Source organism: Lissotriton vulgaris, chromosome 1_1 (assembly GCF_964263255.1).
Source record: "Lissotriton vulgaris chromosome 1_1, aLisVul1.2, whole genome shotgun sequence".
Classification (NCBI taxonomy): Eukaryota; Metazoa; Chordata; class Amphibia; order Caudata; family Salamandridae; genus Lissotriton; species Lissotriton vulgaris.
Window position 1 is genome coordinate 1,745,256,693 of NC_141685.1, and position 25,389 is coordinate 1,745,282,081.

A 25,389-nucleotide genomic window follows, 5' to 3' on the forward strand; every position below is an offset into this window, starting at 1 on the left:
ACTTGACGAATTCCTTTTAGTAATCCTTCAGTGTATTGTCTTCAAGCATTTTTTTTATATTTAAAACTTTCCATGATTTGTTTCGCAATGAAGTTTTTATTCACTTTATTTTCAGACAAAGAAAAAAAATGTAATGAGCACGCTTCATATATTGCACGACAAGTTGGCCAAAATTGCAGGTAATGTCATTTCTTTCTACGGTCACTTCTGAGTTATCAAAAAAGCTTCTTTCAGGAGCAGTTTTGTTACATTCCTAAATGGCTTGTTTTTCCAGTTTAGTGAGTGCTAATGATTGTCACAATAGGGCTACTGTTTGCATGTCCTAGGGTCAGGAAGTACCTCGTATTCACCGGGAACAGCTGTGGCAGTGGTGGAACATCTATTTACTGCACTTGTTGGGGAAATCTAAAAGGCAACCCCTCCTCAGCTATTGCATTTTAGTCTGACATACTTGCAATTGACATTATGGTTCTCAAATAAATCCAGTATGGGCTTTTGAACATACCCAAAGATGGCCCCATGCATCATTAAAAAGGCTAAGAATCCTTTACCAGAGAAGTGCATGCCTTTAAATGGTTTACCTTTTTAGGTCGAGCCTAGCATGGGCTGCTCTAGGAAAGGGCCTCTTGGAATCACTCAAGCTTTTCTGAAAACTTGTGCGTGTGTTTCGATTTTCCACACATTGTATGGCCTTTGCGTGTGGCTTTCAAAAATGAAAGCACACAATTGGCCAAAGGCTGGTGCATGTCCCACCTTTTCCAGTAAATGTTTCTTTCCACAGCATCCAGCTTGCGGGAGCCATCTTCTTTGGATCATGTTATGGTTGCTTTCACTTTCGCGGCTGCGCTTGTCTCAAATGCTTCTGTTCCCACCTTGCTGCAGTGTGTTTGGTGTTTGTACAATGTGCTCTACCCTCATCCTCATGCCGTTGAAATGACTTTGGCTGTTCTTACTTGGTAATTATCGCTCAACCCCCCTCCCCAATCAGTGTTTTTCGGCAGTCTGTTTCTGTGCTCTCTGAAGTAGTGATCATTAACTCCCGCTGCTTGTGCCACGTGCATGAATGATGCGACACTCTTACTCCTCCTTCATGCAATCTGTAGTGCCCACCAGTCACTTGTGCTCAGTTTCCTTTGTTCAGTCTGCAGTAATAAGTGGTCAGTCTCACTCCATCCCATTCGCGGTCAATCTTACTCCGTCCTTAATCACTCCGCAGTAATAACCATCCAGTGTTCCCTGTCCTTCATCTGGTCTGCAGCCATGATAGGTCAGTCGTGCTCTCCTCTGTCCATGCTCGGTATTGATGCTGTAGCTTCTATCCTTGTCTATATTACCACTCGGAATATGTTACTCCTTTCCCTTCCGCATGAAATCTCTAGTCTTCATCCTCTGAAATAACCTTTTCCTCCCCCTTCGCTCTCCCTGTCATTCATATTTTCTATTTCTTATTAAGCCCAATGGTTCCCTGCTGGATGTTGAAACCACAGTGACATTTTTTGGTGGATAAAGGGGGTCTAGGCAAATCAGGACAGGACATTACTTCTGAAAGCCTGACAGGGCTGAGGCAGAGCAAGTCAGAGTTCGGGGTTTTTAGATACTTATTATTTTTAGATATTGATATTTTTTACGGTGTTTAATTTGGTGCTTTGATTTTGTAACCACCAGTGCTTTTTTTTAAGAGCCTGTGGATTCCAGGACTCCCCACAGCATTTGAATAACACTGACACTGGCACTTATACAGCAAACTAGACCTACAAATATTGGAATTATTTTTATGAGCATAACATATGGGGATGTTATTTTCTGGTACAAAAGTGGGGAATAAGTCATTTGCCCAGGATCATAGGATGTTGGGCCAGTGCCAAAACTCAAACTTTGTTCCCTAGCTCTGAATTCGGCACCTTTCAGTGCTCTGTTATAGCTGTTCCCTAATTGCATTTGCCTCTCCTAATTTGTTACTTTTTCTATAGTAATGCTTAATTTGAGCTGGTGCTTTCCGGAACTCACCACAGCACTTAATTATAAACACTGGCACTTATAGCATAAACTGGGCCCAGCGTTATTGGAGTGCTTTTTATAAGCATTACTTAAATACATATTACTTTATGGAACAAACACTGTTATTTTTTATAAATAGTACTTAAGGGCATGTTGACAACAGGCAGTGACAAAGATATAGGTCTCCTCTGCGTTCATGTATTTGTCTGTAGCAACCTTTTTTGTACTGTAGTTACTTTTTAGAAGTTAAACTGAGTGACATATTTAAACATCCAAGTGCATATTTCCTTAATTATCAAGCCTTTCTGACTGACCTGCATTTCCCAGCTGAGGAGTGGGTCAATATTTTCCTAAAACCAACAGTTGATAAGCGAGCATTAAAGAAATGTACATGTTGGTACACAGTTAACTAATAGCACTATTCACACTGTGAAAGCAGAGCCTGGAATTTGGGGACTGTTAGCACAGGCTTACATAATGAGTCAACCTCTAAAAACATGAGCAGAGTAGAGGTCAATGAACAACAAATACAATTCTTAAGCAACAACTTCTCTCCAACCGAAGGAGGAAATTGGAATCTCAGGTTATTCTTGGTGTTATTTTTCAATACAGTTAACTCAAATAAAATTTCATCTTTCGGGTAGGCAAGGCTGTGCTCAAGTTGAGAGCGTATTTTACTTATTGTTGAGTGTACTATCTAGTGTAAGAACTTTCATCCCATTTTATTAAGGCACAGTAAGAAGGGGTTGTTTGGAGTACTGAGAGAACAGCAATTCAGACTCTTAATGCAGCCCCTGAATGGGATTGGTTCACTTTTATTGATTCTTTAATGTAGTGATTTTTAAATGAGTGTTTGTTCTTTGAATTCGTTTTTTCCCTAGAGCTTTCATATCCTGTGCCACGTATGACAGAGAATTATGATAACTTACTTTATAGGTGATGAATATTCTAAAATGTATATTCAGGCCATTGGAAACCCATTAAGAGATTAAAACTTGGAAATCTGATTACTCGAGCTCATCATGCCAACATACTTCCTGTTAAATAATGCGCCCTACTTGTATAAACAAGTTTATTTATATTTCTATGAGTTTGAAACATTTTAGTAAATAATTAACGATTAAGCCCATTCTGACTAAGACCTCTGTGTACTCTCTTCTCTGTTGGTTTATTATCATCATCATAATGTTTATTTAGCAGATACTGGCATAAAAGTACACAGATGGAGAAAGTTCACATAAAATCAATAAAAGTCCTTAAACCTTATTAAAATCATTACTCGTGTAACAATTCGAAAAATCATCATCAGTCATAGTGTTTCACAGTATGGCCAGAGCCATTGACCTAAATTCTTGAGTTCCAGTAGGTTTATCTGTTCATGGGTCTCTACAGGTAGCTTAAAAAGCAAAAACCTTTTTCGTCAATGGTATGAGAGCATCACCTTGGATGGAATAAAAAAGGTCTCCTAATCAAGAAGAAAATAATTTATTTTGACTAAGTCTGAGAAATCTGATGGGGCATTTATGACGCAAAGTTTTATACCATACAGCAAACCGATGACTTCAGCGGATCCACCCCTCGGATCCGGTTTCTCTGGCAATTGATCTAAAGCAAGTGTTAGTGAAATAGCTGAGGACCGTGGAGTGCAAGTGGTGATACTGAACAAGCATTCACATAGCTAATCGGTCTAGTTATGCAGTACAATATCCTTGGCGCAACATCAACTGTTGCAACGCTAAACACTTATACGGTCCCAAAGAAGAGACCTATTGGCTATGCCAATGCTTGTTTTTTATAGTAGTGCTAATTTGAGCCGGTGTGTTCCTGCACTCCCCACCGCATTTAATCGTCCATATCGGTGCTTACAGTGCGAACTAGACCCAAATGTTTTGGAGTTTTTTAAAAATAATTATCATTTAAAGATATAGTAAAACACATTACAACACGCACAAGTAAAACTCATTTCTGATATATTTATTATTTATAAACTGCAATGTTGTGCTCAATGTTTTACATGCTCTTTGGCTTTTATAACATGCATAAGTAAAACGCATTTCTGATATAGCTTTTATTTATAGACTGCGATGCTGTTTTTGTGCGTGCCGTTTAATATACTTTTTAGGTCTTGACTACAGCATTGCTTTAGCAATGCTTGTTTGTCGAGATTATAGTAAGGCTTTCAAAAGTCTACCCAAAACTGCGGATCGAGTACAGTTCATGTGAGCCAGGCGCGTGCACATCACCAGCTACATCGCGCACCATTTGTCTGAGCCTCGGCATCAGACTTCAAAGGAAGCCTCCCCCTGCTCCCCTGCCCCCACCACGCAATGCCGAGAGCTTGTTTTTCTTTCAGCAACACCAAATTCCCTACATGACTACGTTGGCGCTGTTGTGTTGCCTGGATGAAGTGCCGAGATTCCTACAGCCCCTGCAGACATGACTGGCAGGGGCAGAGGCAGAAGGTTTGTTTACTTCCATCTCTTCACTCCCTCCCGCGCACACCCCTTGTCCCCATCTCTTTACTCCTGCACGCACACCCCTTGTCCCCCTCTCTACACTCCCGCCTGCACACCCCTTGTTGTTTCTAAAGCCGGCATCCAAAACGTCACTTGGAAGTACCAGGAAACCACATGCGTAACGCATGCGTGTAAAGTTTGCCTGGCAGACCCATGAATATCCGAAAAAAATGAGTCATTAATCCTCTTCCTCCAGTAAATATTACATAATAGTGCTAATGTAAACCAGTTAGCCCTTTTTTTCGCTGCCTGCTGAGTGAGAAAATGATGAACAAACTCGTACTGGTAAGTAATTAAATCCTGTAAAAGGACAAGTTATCTAACACAACACTGCCAGGAGAAAAGGAGCAGTTATAAAATACTAGTCATAATCAGATGTATAGTAAAAACTGTCTGTCTGTAATTCTTTAAATATTTAACACAACTGATACTCAGGTGCATTTATTGCAGACTTTTGAATCTATGCTTTCAATTTTCTAAAACGTTTAATAGTTTAACTAGTTTTTTTTTTCTTCAAAATCATTAGGCTACTTATTGTGGACTCCGTTTCTCTAAGTAGTTGTTCTCTTCAAAGATGGCCACCTCCATTGCAAGGGTGTCGGTGCATATTCCATTTGACACTATTTGTAGTCCTTCCTTGAGGTTAAGCCGTACCCGGCTCTTACTGAAGGCGAGAGGTGATGGCTCTTCTGTGCACCCCTGACCCCTGTGCACCCCTGACCCGGTGTATGTGGGTACAGCAGGCGGTTCGGAGGTTGTAAACATGTGAGGAACAGTCTGCAGCTGAGGTAGGCTTGTGTCATCCCGGGGTCCTTAAGTTGCTCTGCCCAGTCAAAGATATAAGGGTTAAACTGGTATTCATTGGTGCTGCAATTGGATTAATATACATAACCCTTATCCATTTGGCGTCAAATGTGAGCGAATTAAAGAAGATCTAGTCTAAATTCTGGGAGTGCCTTCAGTTTTAGTAACATCCGCTTTGCTTTCGTGACACCTGGAGATTTATTTGGTTATTGTGGTCTTAGTAATGTAATTACGTTTATTGGCGAGAACACTTCATTATTTCCACTTTAGTACAGGTTTAGCACATTTTTGCAAATATCAAGTGCAAATCCCATTGCTTCATGATTTGTGGAACCATTCAGAACACCGGCATCACCTATATTCATGCAGCGGGTAACAATATTTTTGCCAGTCCATGAATCACACAACTGAGCAGATCTTTCAGGATTCCAGTGATTCATCTCCATAATCTCCCCCCATGGTGCATGTTTCAGTCCCATTTATCAGTAATTGATAAAAAAAAGGCTTTTATTTAGGGCGTTTTATGTAGGTACAGTTTGCAATTCAGTATGTGTCAGTTTTGGGATATCCGTGCATTATAGCTGTGCTTCCCAAACATTTTAGAACTTTTGCAACCCATCTAACATTAATGGACCGGAGACTGGCAATTTAAAACCTATATCAGCATTTGTTTGTGAAAGTTACAACCTTGACCATTCCATTTGATTTAGTACTGTGGCCAAGATATTGATCTGCCCATAAAAGTGGCAGATGGTGTACTGCACTCAATCCTGGGGCTGGGACACATGTCAGCTGGGGATGCTTGCTTGTGGCATCAATTCTCTGGAACCACGAGGCTTCTAAAAAGTCTTAGTGTTGATACCAGTGATTTTAACTAAATTGAGGCACCCCTTCTGCAGTATGGTGAAAGGTTGTTTTAAAAACCAAAACATAAATAAAAGGCATTGCCATATACAATGCCTATGCCATCTATGACCTTCTCACCGATGCAAAACCAGACATACTATTCATAACCGAATCATGGTTGGGAGAGGATATGGCTCCAGTCCCGCATGAAGCCATTCCTCTAGGCTAGTAAATAGTCAACCAAAATCGTATTGCCAATAAAGGAGGTGGTCTAGCTGTTGTATTCAGGCAAACAATACATATCACTAAAGTTGACTACATCTCCATAAAGAATTGTGAGGCTCTTCTAACAAGATGCAATCCTACACCGTCTTACACCTGTAACTTCCTGCTCCTTTACAGACCTCCACCTAGCAAGGCAACATTCCCAGACGCACCTCTAGACCGTGTCAAACCTGATAACAATACACTTCAACCTATGCGTTCTGGGTCACCTTAACACCTTAGCTGCTTCGCAAATATCCCTCCCCAGTGCTGCGCTGTCCATTGGAACTAGTGCTGAATGGACGTCCAATGGTCGTGCGCAGCACTGGGGAGCTAGCGCTCGTGACGACCGTTGGCCGTCAGCAGCACTTAAGAGGTTAACATTTGGTTTGATAAACCCAATATGACCCATCCAAAATCAATCACCAGCCTAGCAGCATTGTACCTGCATCAGATTGTCCACAATCCGACACACACCGCTGGACGTATCCTAGATGTCATTTTTGCTAATACTGAACGAGTTACCTTTCAAACTATAACTCCAGTCCCATGGTCAGACCACCACTTGCTTGCTTTCCAACATAAAACACTAAGCGACTCACCTAAAACTACCTTACATCCATCCACCTATCGGCCAGGGAACAAACTCAATTTATTTATTTTTATTTATTTAGTGTATCTTGTATAGTGCACGGCTACCCCAACGGGGAAACACAACTAACATCCAGTATAAATCTGGAAACCATAAATTCTGTTCAGCATCTATGAGTGGCTACAGGAAGCTTTTGACATTCTGATACCACTCAAAACCACACAACAGAACAAAAGAAAAAAAACGCCTTGGAAACACATAGAAATAAGACATCAAACAACAAATTAGAAATCTGCAACATACCTGGCTCAAAACAAACGCCAAACAAGACAAATTTCACCTACATAAAATTAACAGTTGGCTATCAAAAAAGCTTAGAAAAGGTACTATTCAGACGGAATTCAAAACGCTAAATGTGCAAATAAAGAATTCTATAAAATACTCAATGAATTTCGAAAACCAAATTGCCTAGAAGGAACTCCTCCTGTTACTCAAGATTTCACAGACAAACTGGCAAATCAATACACGGACAAAGCAGACACGTTGGACTCTTACTTAAAACAGAAACAAAGCACCAGTACTAACCCTTGTACAAAACAACAATCCAAGAGTGCTCTAATCATGCCTCTCCGTTCCTTCCATCTTTACATCTCACACGATGAATTTATGGACCGGGTCAAAGCAAGCAGGCCTGCCGGCAGCCCTTCTGACCCCTGTCTGCCGCAAACTTTCAAGACAATTCTTTTAACAACCTCTGCTGCCATTCCAGTAAGAAGAATCAACGATTCCTTAACTACTGGAATATTTCCAGAAGAACAGAAAAAGTCATACATACGCCCTTTTACTGAAGAAATAGAAACTTGGACCCGCTGAACCCTGACAACTACAGAGCCATTACAAATGGACTTTTCCTGGGCAAACTGATAGAAAGAGCAGCGTTCACCCAGATGCCACAATTCATTGAAGAGAATTACATACTTTCAGATTTCCAACCAGGATTCTGTCCGGGAAGAGGCCCCAAATCCGCCCTCCTTGCCATCTGGGATGACCTAAAGAATACAGTTGACCGCAACGGGGTTGTTGCTCTACTCCTCTTGGACCTCTCAGCTGCCTTTGGCACGTTTGACCATGACACTCTAAAACAAAGACTTTATGAAGCTGGCATAGAGGGAACTGCTCTAGTCTGGATCGCGTCCTACCTTCGAAACAGAACTAATATCATCAATACCCCACCTTTCTCGTCCAAACCGTACTCCACAAAAGCAGGTGTCCCTCAAGGTTCTATCATCTCGCCCATGCTTTTCAACATCTACAAAGTCTTTACCAGTACTGATCAATACATTTGACATCACGTGCTACAACTATGCAGATGACACGCAAATACTCCTTCAACTGGAATGCCCCAAAGACATTGGAAAATCTCCAATTTTCAGCTGTCTCAGAGCCGTTGATTAGTGGATGACTTGGAGCCATCTCAAATTGAATGCTTCAAAAACTGAAATACTCGTGTGTGGCGATTGGAAAAATGACAAACCGCTTGTCGCATGGCCTGATGAACTGGGATCACTGCCTAAAGTATCGAAGGAAGTAAGAAACATCGGAATGACCATGGACTCCAAGCTGTCGATGAATGCCCAAGTGGATTAACTTGCAAGATCAAGCTTTGCTACTATAAAAACACTGCGATTAATTTTCCCTCATTTGGGATTTCTACACAAGGTACAAGCGACCATCTCCCTTGTTCTATCCAAACTCCATTACGCTAAATAGCCTCTACCACGGATCAGCTTTAATGACCATGAAAAGACTACAACTGATTCAGAACTCTGCTGCCAGACTACTATTGCATATCAAACAACGAGACCACATCTCGCCTGCCTTGAAAGCCCTCCATTAGTTACCGGTTGCCAGAAGATCCACGTTAAAGCTGCTTTGTATTACCCACAAAGCAATACATGGAAGAGGACCACTCTTCATCAGGAATAAAATCACCAAACACATTCAACAAAGGAACCTCCGCTCTAAAGGAGCATCTTGCCTCAAAATCCCGGCATACAAGAAAAAAACCATGGGTGGCACATCCTTCTCTGTTCAAGCAGCCAAATTATGGAACTCTTTAACCTCCAACATCAGATCCACCGACAACCACCTTATCTTCAGAAAACTACCACAGATTTGGCTCTTCCCCCACATAAGCACCATACGCAAACAGAAATTTACAGCATATCTCTCTGTATATAAGCATTTGTTTTCACTATAGATATCTTTGTGTATTACTTTATAAAACATGTAAAATAATTATGTTGAGAAGAAAAAAAAAGAATAATCAATAAATAAAGATCTTTGGTCTATATGTACATACTTCCATTGTGCATCTATGTTTCTAATCCTGAAAAAGCATATCCAATGCACTACCCTATTTTTCATCCTGTGCCTCTATCAATATATTTAATCTACATATACTTACCTCCTTTATGGATCTATATACTTTCAGTGTACTTATGTATATATATATGTATCACTTCTAATTTAGCATTTCCAATGCACTACCCCATTTCTCAGCCTATACTTCGCTCAATATATCTTGTAGCCCAACCTTCTGACTCATCTCAAACTTCTTTCTACTACTCCTTCCAATGCACTACCCTATCTCTCATCCTATACATCTATCAATATATCTTCTACATCCACTCTCTCATTTATCCCAAACCCCATACCACTACTATGATCGCCAAAATAACCCTTTCTAGACTCTCTCCTGCTCTACCCCTCCTTGCATCATCTGCCACCTCTTTTTACTATACGGATCCCCTAAAACAAACCTTTCTAAACTCTTCCCTCTGACTCCTCCCCTCCAAAACTCGTTTTTACTCATCCAAAAGCCTCTTCCTACTAAGACCTCAAAAAAAATAAAAAAGTTCCTTCACTCTTATCCCTCCATTGTCCTTTTCAATCAAAATTAACAGACTAACATGTTCACTTCTCAAATTCCATATTAAACTATACTAATATACTGCCGAAATAACTGAATAACATATCTACCACTCAAATTACTTCATATTTATACTAATTTTCAACACTAATCCTTTATGGGTTCCGGAGTGGCATGCTACTCGCCAGAAAAGCGCTTCAACACCCATCGGGGGTAACAATTGCTATATGAATGCAAATCTTTCTTCCCCTTTTATCCCTCCGCTATCCGTCTCACTCCAAGTTACAGACTAATATCCACCACTGAAATTACCTCATATCTCACCATATTAATTCACCACTAATCCTTTATAGGCTTCCTGAGTAGCGTGCGTCAACAAGCGATAAATAAATACAAACCTTTGTCCTCCTCTATCCTTCTGCCATCATTCCAAATCCAAATAACTGACTAACCTATCCACCACTGAAAATGTACTTGCATGTTTCAATATACTAATTCAACATTAATCCTCTATGGGTAGCAGAGTACGGAGTAGCGTGCTACCTGCCAAAAAAGCGCTCTGGGTAGTAAGCGCTATATAAATGCAATACCTGTGCTTCTATTTAGAAAATTATATTTAAGGTCTCTCCTGAGATGGCGCATGTGCGGTTGCTTGTGAGACATTTTGTTAGCATACATGGGTCTTACATCCCGCCCATTGCTCACTAATGGCTGACTGCATCATCACTCTCATTTCCACAATCACCACATCCACCACCACTGCGTCCACCACCACCACTACGTCCACCACCACCACCACTACGTCCACCACCACCACCACGTCCACCCCCGCCACCACGTCCACCCCCGCCACCACGTCCACCCCGCCACCAAATCCACCACCACGTCCACCCCCACACCCACCTCCATTGCCACCACCTCCCCTGCCACCACCACATCCACCACTCTATCTGTCGCCCTCCCTCACTCTGTCGCCCTCCCTCACTCTGTCGCCCTCCCTCACTCTGTCGCCCTCCCTCACTCTGTCGCCCTCCCTCACTCTGTCGCCCTCCCTCACTCTGTCGCCCTCCCTCACTCTGTCGCCCTCCCTCACTCTGTCGCCCTCCCTCACTCTGTCGCCCTCCCTCACTCTGTCGCCCTCCCTCACTCTGTCGCCCTCCCTCACTCTGTCGCCCTCCCTCACTCTGTCGCCCTCCCTCACTCTGTCGCCCTCCCTCACTCTGTCGCCCTCCCTCACTCTGTCGCCCTCCCTCACTCTGTCGCCCTCCCTCACTCTGTCGCCCTCCCTCACTCTGTCGCCCTCCCTCACTCTGTCGCCCTCCCTCACTCTGTCGCCCTCCCTCACTCTGTCGCCCTCCCTCACTCTGTCGCCCTCCCTCACTCTGTCGCCCTCCCTCACTCTGTCGCCCTCCCTCACTCTGTCGCCCTCCCTCACTGTCGCCCTCCCTCACTCTGTCGCCCTCCCTCACTCTGTCGCCCTCCCTCACTCTGTCGCCCTCCCTCACTCTGTCGCCCTCCCTCACTCTGTCGCCCTCCCTCACTCTGTCGCCCTCCCTCACTCTGTCGCCCTCCCTCACTCTGTCGCCCTCCCTCACTCTGTCGCCCTCCCTCACTCTGTCGCCCTCCCTCACTCTGTCGCCCTCCCTCACTCTGTCGCCCTCCCTCACTCTGTCGCCCTCCCTCACTCTGTCGCCCTCCCTCACTCTGTCGCCCTCGCTCACTCTGTCGCCCTCGCTCACTCTGTCGCCCTCGCTCACTCTGTCGCCCTCGCTCACTCTGTCGCCCTCGCTCACTCTGTCGCCCTCGCTCACTCTGTCGCCCTCGCTCACTCTGTCGCCCTCGCTCACTCTGTCGCCCTCGCTCACTCTGTCGCCCTCGCTCACTCTGTCGCCCTCTCTCACTCTGTCGCCCTCTCTCACTCTGTCGCCCTCTCTCACTCTGTCGCCCTCTCTCACTCTGTCGCCCTCGCTCACTCTGTCGCCCTCGCTCACTCTGTCGCCCTCGCTCACTCTGTCGCCCTCGCTCACTCTGTCGCCCTCGCTCACTCTGTCGCCCTCGCTCACTCTGTCGCCCTCGCTCACTCTGTCGCCCTCGCTCACTCTGTCGCCCTCGCTCACTCTGTCGCCCTCGCTCACTCTGTCGCCCTCGCTCACTCTGTCGCCCTCGCTCACTCTGTCGCCCTCGCTCACTCTGTCGCCCTCGCTCACTCTGTCGCCCTCGCTCACTCTGTCGCCCTCGCTCACTCTGTCGCCCTCGCTCACTCTGTCGCCCTCGCTCACTCTGTCGCCCTCGCTCACTCTGTCGCCCTCGCTCACTCTGTCGCCCTCGCTCACTCTGTCGCCCTCGCTCACTCTGTCGCCCTCGCTCACTCTGTCGCCCTCGCTCACTCTGTCGCCCTCGCTCACTCTGTCGCCCTCGCTCACTCTGTCGCCCTCGCTCACTCTATCTGTCGCCCTCGCTCACTCTATCTGTCGCCCTCGCTCACTCTATCTGTCGCCCTCGCTCACTCTATCTGTCGCCCTCGCTCACTCTATCTGTCGCCCTCGCTCACTCTATCTGTCGCCCTCGCTCACTCTATCTGTCGCCCTCGCTCACTCTATCTGTCGCCCTCGCTCACTCTATCTGTCGCCCTCGCTCACTCTATCTGTCGCCCTCGCTCACTCTATCTGTCGCCCTCGCTCACTCTATCTGTCGCCCTCGCTCACTCTATCTGTCGCCCTCGCTCACTCTATCTGTCGCCCTCGCTCACTCTATCTGTCGCCCTCGCTCACTCTATCTGTCGCCCTCGCTCACTCTATCTGTCGCCCTCTCGCCCTCCCTCCGTCTGTCGCCCTCTCGCCCTCCCTCCGTCTGTCGCCCTCTCGCCCTCCCTCCGTCTGTCGCCCTCTCGCCCTCCCTCCGTCTGTCGCCCTCTCGCCCTCCCTCCGTCTGTCGCCCTCTCGCCCTCCCTCCGTCTGTCGCCCTCTCGCCCTCCCTCCGTCTGTCGCCCTCTCGCCCTCCCTCCGTCTGTCGCCCTCTCGCCCTCCCTCCGTCTGTCGCCCTCTCGCCCTCCCTCCGTCTGTCGCCCTCTCGCCCTCCCTCCGTCTGTCGCCCTCTCGCCCTCCCTCCGTCTGTCGCCCTCTCGCCCTCCCTCCGTCTGTCGCCCTCTCGCCCTCCCTCCGTCTGTCGCCCTCTCGCCCTCCCTCCGTCTGTCGCCCTCTCGCCCTCCCTCCGCCTGTCGCCCTCTCGCCCTCCCTCCGCCTGTCGCCCTCTCGCCCTCCCTCCGCCTGTCGCCCTCTCGCCCTCCTCCGCCTGTCGCCCTCTCGCCCTCCCTCCGCCTGTCGCCCTCTCGCCCTCCCTCCGCCTGTCGCCCTCTCGCCCTCCCTCCGCCTGTCGCCCTCTCGCCCTCCCTCCGCCTGTCGCCCTCTCGCCCTCCCTCCGCCTGTCGCCCTCTCGCCCTCCCTCCGCCTGTCGCCCTCTCGCCCTCCCTCCGCCTGTCGCCCTCTCGCCCTCCCTCCGCCTGTCGCCCTCTCGCCCTCCCTCCGCCTGTCGCCCTCTCGCCCTCCCTCCGCCTGTCGCCCTCTCGCCCTCCCTCCGCCTGTCGCCCTCTCGCCCTCCCTCCGCCTGTCGCCCTCTCGCCCTCCCTCCGCCTGTCGCCCTCTCGCCCTCCCTCCGCCTGTCGCCCTCTCGCCCTCCCTCCGCCTGTCGCCCTCTCGCCCTCCCTCCGCCTGTCGCCCTCTCGCCCTCCCTCCGCCTGTCGCCCTCTCGCCCTCCCTCCGCCTGTCGCCCTCTCGCCCTCCCTCCGCCTGTCGCCCTCTCGCCCTCCCTCCGCCTGTCGCCCTCTCGCCCTCCCTCCGCCTGTCGCCCTCTCGCCCTCCCTCCGTCTGTCGCCCTCTCGCCCTCCCTCCGCCTGTCGCCCTCTCGCCCTCCCTCCGCCTGTCGCCCTCTCGCCCTCCCTCCGCCTGTCGCCCTCTCGCCCTCCCTCCGCCTGTCGCCCTCTCGCCCTCCCTCCGCCTGTCGCCCTCTCGCCCTCCCTCCGCCTGTCGCCCTCTCGCCCTCCCTCCGCCTGTCGCCCTCTCGCCCTCCCTCCGCCTGTCGCCCTCTCGCCCTCCCTCCGCCTGTCGCCCTCTCGCCCTCCCTCCGCCTGTCGCCCTCTCGCCCTCCCTCCGCCTGTCGCCCTCTCGCCCTCCCTCCGTCTGTCGCCCTCTCGCCCTCCCTCCGTCTGTCGCCCTCTCGCCCTCCCTCCGTCTGTCGCCCTCTCGCCCTCCCTCCGTCTGTCGCCCTCTCGCCCTCCCTCCGTCTGTCGCCCTCTCGCCCTCCCTCCGTCTATCTATCGCACGCACTCCGCACCACTCGGGGGCGCCACAGCATCACTGAACGCCACAGCATCAATCTGTGCAACCATTTAACAACAACTGGTTCAAATATGTTCTCTCAATGTTTCAAGCTTTATTACAAATGTCACAAAAAGATGTTAATATTTCACTTCTGTTCAGTGTATTTTATTGTGACGAAAATCCAAGAACATAATCTTCACAAAAGTTATTTACTTAACCTATTGCCATTGTAAATTACAATAGCTTTTATGTAAGTATTCATTATTTTACAAAAATTAAAGCCATTGTTATTTGTAATTTCAATACATCTAAGTCACGTAAAAACAACACATATTGCGTTACAAAGGCTATAGGTGTCACATTTTCGAAATTGGCATTGTAAATGACAAAGCTATTAATTTTGCTATTTTCAAAACCAACACATAAATAAAAAAATTGTCATTTACAATACTAATAGCTCAAAATTTCCTAATGCGAGACCCATTGCATTGCAAATGCTTGTTGCATTTTGTAACCTACAGTGCTTAATTTGAGCTGGTGGTGTCTGGGACACACCAAGGCACTTAATTATTAATACCGACGCTTATAGAGCAAACCTAACCTACAATACTTCAGCTGTATATAATATTATATATGAGGTGCCAGAAATGGTCAGAGCACTTTTTTTTATTATAACTTAAAACCATTGTGCACAACATTCACAATACTATACAACACCTATTAAAAACGTTAAAGCCCATAGCTCTGTCAAAACACTTATAACGCCCCAAAGGCGAGACGTATTGGCTATGCCAATGCTTGTTATCTATGGTGTTAGTAGAAGAGCATTGATTCTGTTGCCTTCCTGCTTCAGCTGGCCAAGACTGGACTCAATTTCTCCTCTTTTAAGAGGCAATTGACGGCTATTACAGCTTAAGTGAAAAGTCGGTCACAAATTGTTTTTCTCTATCCCAGTTGTAAATTATTTCTTCTCTTCCAGGGGAAACTCATTAATAGTCATAAGCACTGAATTATCTCCGCTCATTAGCGGGAACCCGGAACACAAACAATATACATATATATGTGTAAATATAACCAAAAGTACATAGTACTAACTAATTATACACATATACATGTATAATAACCATAATATGCAGCCTAACATATATACATAGGCTAATAAAGCCAAACCTTACACACGTTCTGAAGCATGAAAATATGCTGTATATAAATGCAATAAACAGGCAAAAGCCAAAAATGCATTTCATAACCATGAAAAACCTTTTATTTTCATCAAAGAACCTGTTGTAAACAGTTTAGCCTACAAGGCTGCATATGAAAAAAATGTCTGTGTACAGAAAATCAGACTGGCACCTGCCTTTAAGGCCCCAGAGAATCTGCACACTTTGCCTTTAAGGCCTCCAGGAGAACTCTGTTCCCATCATGCACCACAGGTGACAGTTAGGTCAGTTCTTTTTTCCTGCTTGTTCTGTGAGGAACCTGGAACTTGAGCTCTGCTCCTTTGCAGTTTTTTCTGTCAGAAGTTGGTTTTTCTTTTCTTTTTTGACAATATATTACTTTGGTGGTGGCTTAATATCTTTTTCTGACTAAACTGTTGGTGTTTTCTAGTCAGAATGTCACCTTTATTTTACAAATGTCCTTCCTGTGGGAAGATGTCAAAAACTGATCCACACTCTGTGTGGTTTGTCTTCCAGCTTCTCATAAGGTGGAAGAGTGTTATCACTGCCTCAACCTTTCTAGTAGGACTTTAAGAGAAAGGGAGAAAATGAGGTTGCTGGGCCTTTTGGAGAGAGAAACCCGTGGTGAGAAGAGTTCCAAGAGCTTCTCTGCTAAGCCATCTTCTCAACCCAAATGTCGAAGAACAGCTTCTCCAGAAGGTAAAACTAAAAAACATCGACTCCAGGAAGCGTCGCCGTCAAAAAAGGTGCGCTCGACGTCTAGATCCAAATCGCCGTCAGCATTGTCGGCGTCGAAGAGAGCTCCATCGACGTTTAGGACTTCGCCGGTGAGGCAAGGTTCAGCGTCTCGACAGTCGCCGTCGAAATCTTTTTCGACGTCGAGACATCTGGTGTCGATTGCAGTAAGGACGACGTCTGGGCGCAACGTTCGACGTCGAAGGATCGTAAGAGATCGACGTCGAGGGAAGAGAGGCGTCCGACGTCGAAGGATCGAGTCTCGAAGTCAAAGGGTGCGACGTCGAGAGGGAGTCATCGATCAACGTTGAAGGAAAGACCGAGGTCGAGAGAGACCTACGTCGTCGTCGAGGAAAAGGTCGACGTCTAATGATTTGACGTCTAGACCTAAAAGGAGAAGGTCAAGGTCTCCATCGCGACGTAGGTCGACGTCGAAGCTTGCTTGGGGCTCGAAGCATGGAGTGTCTAGGTCTCCCCCACCTGAATACAGGTCGGCTTCGAGACTATCAAGACCAGCCTCTCGGACCTCACTTAGGTCTTTGTCGAGGTCAGAAATAAGTCCACAACCTTTAGTGGCGTCTTCACCGCAGGATCAGCAAGACAACAGGTCTGCGGTGTGTCAAGAGACAGTGCACTAGGACTTTTCTGTGGTGGCTCATTCTGGCTCAACCTCAGGGCAGGTGTCAGATGACAGACAATTGGTGCCCAGACAACGGACTCCATCTGGCTCATTGGTCTCTGAGCACAGTGTAGTCTCCAGAGCCTCCAAGTCTTCAGCAGGGCTGCAAATTGTGCAGGCTTCACCTGAGGCTTCACCTGAGGCTTCACCTGAGCGTGCAGAGCGACCTATTAACATGTCACCGAGGTGGCTGGAAAGTCTTAGACATTGGAAGATGCGTCCAGATGTAGGACTAATGAGAAAGAGGGCTCCGGTCCCTCAGATGGAGCTGCATAGAAGATCACGCTCGAAATCCCTAGTGAGAGAGAGAGATCACGCTCGAGGGAGCGTAGGAGGCAGCGTAGGAGGCAGCGATCGGCAACTCCTCAGAGACTGCGTAGAACCCCTTCACCATCTTCTACGTCTTCAAGATCTTCATATAGAGACTATTCTCCCACTATATCATCTACTCCGCCTTCCAGAGTGTCTCCTGTGGATGATTTGAGCACATTTAATGATGTGTTATGTCGTGGGGCGAATAAATTCAACATCAAGATGGCAGTTCCCCAAGTGGCAACGTCAGTTATCTTTGAAACCCTGCATCACAAGACGACTGGCAGGCCTCTTCTGCCGTCAGTGCCCGGTTTGATAGAACCAGCAATGAGAACATTCTTAACTCTGGCCACGGTGGGTTCAGGTCCTTCTAGGATTGCAAAGAAGTACAAGGCTCCAGAAGAAGATCAACTATTTTTGCGTTCTGACCCACCTCTAGACTCACTTATTGTGGTGGCAGTCAGAAAAGCGCATTTTGCAGCATCTACCTCTTCTGCTCCACCTGAAAAGGATAGTAAAAGTATGGATTCCTTGGGGCGAAGAATGTGCAACACCTCGGGGTCGGTCATGAGAGTGGCCAGCGCGGCAGCCTTAAGGGGCCGCTATGATCGTCTGCTCTGGGACTCTGTGGCTCGTTTTGCGGATAAACTCCCTAAGGAGGATCAGAAGGACTTCATGGAAATTGTGGAAGAAGGATTGGTGGCTAACCAGAGCATTAGCGCGGCTGCTGATTCGGCGGTTCTGTCAGCTCATGGTTATTGACACGCTGTTTGAGCTAGGCGTTCAGCTTAGCTTCGCCTTACTGGGCTAAACCCTGAGGCTCGGAGGAAAATGGTAAATTTACCGTTTAATGGTTCGACTCTGTTTGGATCTCACGCTGACGACGAGATGTCCAAAATGAAAGTGGAGTTGGACACTCTTAAGGCTGTAAGTCTTGAAAAGAAGAAAGAATTTAAACGTCGGGGCAATTTTCGTCCCTTTGACAAGAGATCTTTCCAGCAGAGGAACCAACAGAAGAATTGGTCTTCGCAAAACCAAGGCCAAAATCAACCGAGGTCTCAATTCCAACAGCGACGACCTGGACGAGGCAGAGGCAATGGAAATAGGCAGCAGTCATCGGCTACCAAGCAGCCTAAAAAACAATGAACGGAGGCTTCCTCTGCAACCGTGTGCCACTCCGGTTGGAGGAAGTATTGTGTGTTGTCTGGACGAGTGGAAACAGATCACAAAGGACAGTTGGGTGCTGGGTATCATTCAGAGCAGGTACCTTTCGATATTCAAGAAGCCACCCCCTGTCATGCGTCCTCTAAAGAGGTTACAGTGGAATATAAAGCGTTTACAACAGGAAGCAAACATCCTTCTGAAGAAGGCCATAGAACCAGTAACATATCAGCAGAAATGTCAAAGCATGTACTCGATTTTTTTTTTTTTCTCGTAAAGAAAAAAGGTCCAGCTACGGAGTTCAGACCCATTCTGGATTTGAGACGGTTGAACAAATTCATTCGAAAGGAGAGGTTTCGAATGCTGGCTCTTCATCAGATCTTCCCTCAGTTACACCAGGGGTTTTGGATGTGCTCCATCGATCTGAAAGATGCTTATTTTCATATTCCAGTATCCAGAAAACATCGCAAGTTTCTCAGGTTTCAAGTAGCTGCTCATCATTATCAGTACGCAGTTCTCCCTTTCGGCCTGAGATCAGCTCCCAGAACATTTTCAAAATCTATGGCGGTAGTTGCGGCTTGTCTTCGAAAGAGATGGATTTTCATATATCCGTACTTTAGACGACTGGCTTCTGAAGAGTTCATCCCCATCGCTACTGGAAGAACATCTATCGATATGCCTCCAACTCATGTGCAAGTTGGGTCTTGAAGTCAATTACAAGAAGTCCATAAAGAACCCCACCCAGAAGATCCACTACCTGGGTGCTCAACTGGACACGGAAGAAGAAAACGTGTGTCCTTCGGAGGAGAGGTGGTTATCCATCAAGGCGAAGTGTTTTCTTCTCCTTCAGTCTGCACGTCCGACAGTTCGGCAAGTGTCCTCTCTCCTGGGGTTTATGGCATTGTGCATCTTCATCGTGCCAAACCCACGTTTGCATATGCGTCCTCTACAGCAGTGTCTGGAAGATCAGTGGAAACAGAGGACGGGATGCTGGGAGTATCGAATTCATCTCCAACAGTCTGCAAGAGATTCCATCCGGTGGTGGATGAAGAAGGCACACTTGATGAAGGGAGTTCCTTTTCATCAGGACCCACCAACACAGACTTTGATCACAGACGCCTCTCTCCAAGGTTGGGGGGCGCATATGGGCCCTCTGCAGGTACAAGGGCTATGGTCCGACTTCGAGAAAGGATATTACATCAATCTACTCTAACTCAGAGCGGTCCATCTTGCTCTCAAGTTCCTGGCTCCATCTCTACAGACTCGGTCCCTCCTGGTGCAAACAGACAATACAACTACAATGTATTACTTAAACATGCAGGGGGGGTACCAGATCCAGGACTCTGGCCATAGAACCCCAGACCATCTGGCATTGGTTACTTGCACGAGACCTGTCCATAACAGCGGTTCACCTACCAGGGAGTCTCAACTCACAGGCGGACGACCTCAGCAGAGACTTCGTCGAAGCGCACAACTGGGTTCTCAACGAAGACGTCGCGCACAGCATTTTCCAGGCTTTGGGAACACCAGACATAGATCTGTTCGCAAACGCAAAATGCCCCGTCTTCTCGTCCAGATTCTCCCAGAAAGGGTCTCGAGGGAATGCCCTTTTGATAGACTGGTGTCAACTTGCTGTACGCCTTTCCACCGACACCGTTGATACCAGCAGTGATAAATCGGTTGTACAAGACCGACTCCAGAATGATACTAATTTGCCCAGAATGGCCATGCCAGTGGTGGTTTCCAGATCTCCTCCAGTTGTCAATAATGCCACACAGGAGATTGCAGTGTTGCCCGGATCTTCTGTCCAAACAGGAGGGGCGAGTGTTTCATCCCAATCTGCCCTCCCTGCGCTTGGTAGCATGGCTCCTGAAGTCATCCAGTACGGGCACTTACAGCTGAATCCGGAGTGTATGAACATCCTTAAGGAGGCAAAGCGACCTTCTAAACGACAATCCTACGGATTTAAGTGGAAACTCTTTTACCTTTGGTGTCAGAGTATGGGTCTTGACCCTATTCATGGTCAAGAACAGGTGATCTTGCCTTATCCACTTTACCTTGCTGAATCTGGTTTGCAGTTTAGTTCCATCAAAGTCCATCTTGCTGCAATAACTGCTTATAGAAAATCGCTGTAACAGATATCTTTCTTTCGGATGCCGGTGGTGAAGGATTTTCTGGAAGGGTTAAGGAAGGTGTATCCTCCAGTCAGGTCTCCTTCTCCACCTTGGGAGCTTAATGTGGTGTTGACTAAGTTAATGGGTCCCCCCTTTGAGCCCATACATAAAGCCTCTTTACAACACTTATCTTGGAAAGTAGCGTTCCTGGTGGCCATCACTTCTGCTCGTAGGGTGAGCGAAAACCCGGCTCTGTGTTGCAATGAACGGTACACTATATTTCATGGAAACAGAGTGGTACTCAGAACTCATCCTGCTTTCCTGCCCAAGGTGGTGTCGGATTTTCATATTAATCAAACCATAACATTGCCTACTTTCTTCCCAAACCCTTCGAGTCCGGCTGAACGGGCTCTACATTCATTAGATCTGAAAAGGGTTTTGAAATTTTACTTCGATAAAACAAAGTCTTTGAGGCACACGGACCGTCTTTTTGTGAATTATTGGCAGCGTCCAAGAGATCCATCTCTAGATGGATAGTGTCATGTATCCTACTGGCTTATCAGCTAGCGCACATGACTTTATCAGGTAGACCTAGGGCGCATTCTACGAGGGGGAAAGCTTCTACCACAGCTCTCCTTAGGAATGTGGCTATGTCAGAGATATGTAAAGCAGCTACTTGGCGTTCAGTGCATACGTTTACACGCCATTACTGTCTAGATTCTGATGCGCAGTTTGATGCATAAGTGGGACAAGCATCCCTCAGAAATTTGTTTGCTAAGTCTAGCTAAACACTATGGTTTAAAAGTGTGGCTATGCATTTATCTGTTCGCCCGCTTCTGGTGGGTATGAGCTTGCTACTCTATTCAGTGCTTATGACTATTAATGAGTATCCCCTGGAAGAGCAGGATTAGTTACTTACCTGTAATCCTAGTTCTCTTCCAGGGGTATACTCATTAAAGTCATAAGCACCCTCCCGCCTCCCCGGGCGAGCAGTAGCATTGAGGTTTTTTTCCTTTTCAATTTGTATTATGACGTTTTTAAGTGCAGATTCCTGCTAAAGTTTACTGTACCGTACAAAAGAACTGACCTAACTGTCACCTGTGGTGCATGATGGGAATAGAGTTCTCCTGGAGGCCTTAAAGGCAAAGTGTGCAGATTCTCTGGGGCCTTAAAGGCAGGGTGCCAGTCTGATTTTCTGTACAAAGACATGTTTTGATATGCAGTCTTGTAGGCTAATAACTGTTTACAACTGGTTCTTTGATGAAAATAAAAGGTTTTTCATGGTTATGAAATGCATTTTAGGCTCAAACCTGTTTATTGCATTTATATACAGCATATTTTCATGCTTCAGAACGTGTAAGGTTTGGCTTTATTAGCCTATGTATATATGTTAGGCTGCATATTATGGTTATTTTACATGTATAGGTGTACAATTAGTTAGTACTTTGTACTTTAGGTTATATTTACACATATATATGTATATTGTTTGTGTTCCGGGTTCCCGCTCATGAGGGGAGATAATTCAGTGCTTATGACTTTAATGAGTATACCCCTGGAAGAGAACTAGGATTACAGGTAAGTAACTAATCCTTTCCTCCCATGCAGGAATCGTTACCTTCTTGTTAAACCAGCGTGGTGTTACCTTAATTTTTGTCTTCCACTTTTGAGCCAATACGTATAGATTTTCTGCATCATTACTTGTGGAACACAGCATTTTCAATTGGGATTACTTCTGTCTGTAAGATCAGTGACATTCAGACTTTCCCTTCATTCATCTTGCATTGGGTTACATTCAGTTAAGGTAGCAATAAGGGTTCTTCTTGTTATTCCTCCTGAAAGTGGTGTATGAGTATACATGAATTCTTCTATTGTCATTGGATTTTAAGAATCCCTTACCACCAGCGGCAGAAAGATCTTTGCACACTTGAGTGATTAGAAGAGTTCCAAAGTTCTTTCTAGACAAAACAAAAGACAGCATGAAATCGTTAAGTTGTTTAAAAGTGTTCCTTTAAGTATGGAATACTTCCCATTCAAACCGTCTATTTCTAGATGGATTGTTCTATGCATCATGCTACCTAACAATCTTGAAAGTAGGAGCTCTTTCAACAAGCGATAAAGCATCAGTGACATGATGACCTTGCAGGACCACAACTTGTAGGTCTGTTCACTTTCACTAAATCCTTATTCTTGGAATCAGATCCCAAAGTAATCACGCACTTATTTGGGCTTTCTTGAGGAATTTGTTCGGATAGATTGCTTACTGCTAATCTTATCTCATTCTTACTGTCAATCCATGGTCTTTCAAGCCGCAGTAACATTTTGGGATGAGCTTTTTTTCCATTGTAATGTCATTAGTGAAGATCCTAGGATGCAGAAGGGAACACTGATTTCTTGTAATCCTAGTTGTGCTTCGTAGTTATCTTCATTGAAGTCAAAACAAACATCTACCTGCCCTTGCTTACATCTCCTTGGTTCTCAGCAGTGAACCTTTCAAAGGTGTCATTCAGTGTACTGTCAAAAGAACCGGGTCTCTGAAGCAAGCTGCTCTATAAGGCAAGACGAAATATGAAAGCTGCTGGCTCCTTTTGAAAGAGTTATGTCCTCGTTTTCAGTTTTCTGTGATTGCTGCCTGTCTGGCTAACTTTTTCTTCATTATTTACATGTTTAGGGTAGATAAGTTAGGGTAATGTTACAAGGCTGTTTTTGGTAAATTACTGTTAATTAGGCATTATATTTTTAAAAAGAGAATCCAAATTTGGTAGCTCTAGCCTTCGTTAGGCAGCATTTAAAATGCATTTGTTTACCCATTGAAGTTTATGGTTCCTGGTTCCTGTGAATGGTAAAATGCAGAACTGAGTGAATCTTTCTGCCTGCTTAATCTCCTAATCTCCGTCATTTCACATTACTTATTACGCAAAATTCCTAAAATGATTGTTTCGCCTGGTCACATAATTAAAGACTGCAGAAATCCTATTGTGGGTGCCTGGGACCAATTAAAATGACCGAAATGCGAGGAACTGATTGCAGCACCTACGTGTTTTTTGTATGCTGTTTTTAGTGTGAAATGCATCCTCTCACCCAACATGGGCGTGAGGCATATTTCACACTAAAGCATTTTCACTTTGCGTTATCTTGTGTAATTTTTCTGAAATCTGGCGTAATTGTGCAAATATGAAATTATTTAAATCTCACCCACAACCAGTAAAAAGGTTTTAAGGGCTTGCACCGTGATGAAACCGTTATGTTTGACTTCTGTGAAAATTCTTATTATGCAGAAACTTTTTTTATTTTAGTTTTCACTTTTTATCACGTCGGGCAATGTTGGTTTTGTTTAAATATGCATTTGACTGAGGTATTGGCCATCTTGCCACTTTATAGTATTATATGTACACATCTAAATGTGTCCAATATTTGTTTGATGTATCAAAGTATTTCTTTTGCATGTAACTGATGATGACCTTTATAACTAAGAATGTAATTCTACCAGGAGATCATGATTGTGGAGACTCTGTCAACCGAAGTCTTTCCGTCCAGGAGGCAGCAGAATATTTACTAGTAAGTACTAAAGGGTATAAACGGATGAGGTGGGCGGGGATTTTTATGATTTGTTTTTTTCTGTTAGCTGATTTGCATTTCGTGAAATTGTCCTTAAAAATGCTATTCATTTTGTGTGTGTTTTAAGTTTCCTCCGATTGTACACCTCAGATTAATATAAATATTTTTTGTTATTGATACACATGGAATGTAAAAATGTGTCTTTTATACTTTTGGAAAACTGAAGGACGATTGTATAGATTTATAAATGTCTTTCACTTTGGGCTTTTGTTGAAAGTCAGATTGTATACTGAAAAGGTTTTCACGTTGGCTTGCAGCAGCAGGTCTTTGCCCAGAACAAATATGAGAAAGAACATGCTAACCCAAAACTTCCAGTACGGGCCTAAGTGTGTGTGTGTGTGTGTGTGTGTGTGTGTCAACAATGTCCATTACAAATCTCAAGTTAGCTTTGTACGACTCTTTAATATAGTACTGTCATCTGACCAGGAACACACGTTTGTTATAGATCAATTAACATATGTCATACACAACTATTGGTTCTTTCAGCGTGAAAATCACAAAAGAAATTGTGCAATACCAACGTATATTTATGTAGAAATCATATATTTCTGAACTAGACAAATGATTGAATTATTTAAGTATAAGGTTATCAGATATGATCAGCGATGACCACACACAAGTTAAGGATTAGGAGGAAATACTCCACTCCGTCCTCCCTAATATAATTCTACACCCCATAGAAGTGGGGCTTCATAAGTACTGTCGCTGAAGAAAGGAAGGGAAAACCCACAGGTGTTTTAATACTGCCCTCGTTCACAGAAATCTGTGGCATGCTTCATCATAGGACTACTGACACACCTGTGTGATAAGCCTTTTGGCCAGCATTAACACCTTCGCTGCTAATGGAATTCCCCTCCTGTGCTGCCCCTCATTGAAATGGGTGTGGTCGCGACGGAACCATTCCGTCATCAGCACAGCCCAACCGTGACTGATGACTGAATGGTTCCGTCACAAGCATCGAAGAGGTTAAGATGAGACTCGCGAAGCAGAGCCAATACTTTTGCTTTCTTGTGGAGGCGGGAGAGCCCTAAAAGGCAGGTCTCGGGGGTCTCCCAAGAAGGGCGCTCCGAGATATGTAAGGCCCTGTAGAACCTCCATCCAAAATTACACAAGAGAGGGGCAGGACCAAAACATGTGCATAAAACCTGCATCCATGCCATGACATCTGGGACATTCCGAAGGGCAATCTGGGTACATGTACTGTATCACCCGAGGTGTGAGATAGGCCCTATGTAGTACATTCATCTGTATAGTTTGTAGTCGAGCATTTCAAGGAAACGTGCCTGGGATATACAAGAATCTACAACCATTCCCTATCAGTAAATTC

General features: G+C 45.8%; 1 protein-coding gene across 2 annotated transcripts in view; it reads left to right on the plus strand.

The window, feature by feature from the left end:
* LEMD3 (LEM domain containing 3) overlaps nt 1–25,389 on the plus strand; it is a 258,857-nt gene that overhangs the window by 83,018 nt on the left and 150,450 nt on the right. Inside the window, exons 3-4 of one of the 2 annotated variants that reach the window (XM_086919032.1) lie at nt 116–179; nt 23,935–24,002. In XM_086919032.1, coding sequence (XP_086775158.1) covers nt 116–179; nt 23,935–24,002 — 132 coding nt within the window. The remainder of the gene's footprint in view (nt 1–115; nt 180–23,934; nt 24,003–25,389) is intronic. The other variant, XM_086919033.1, reaches the window with a different exon arrangement.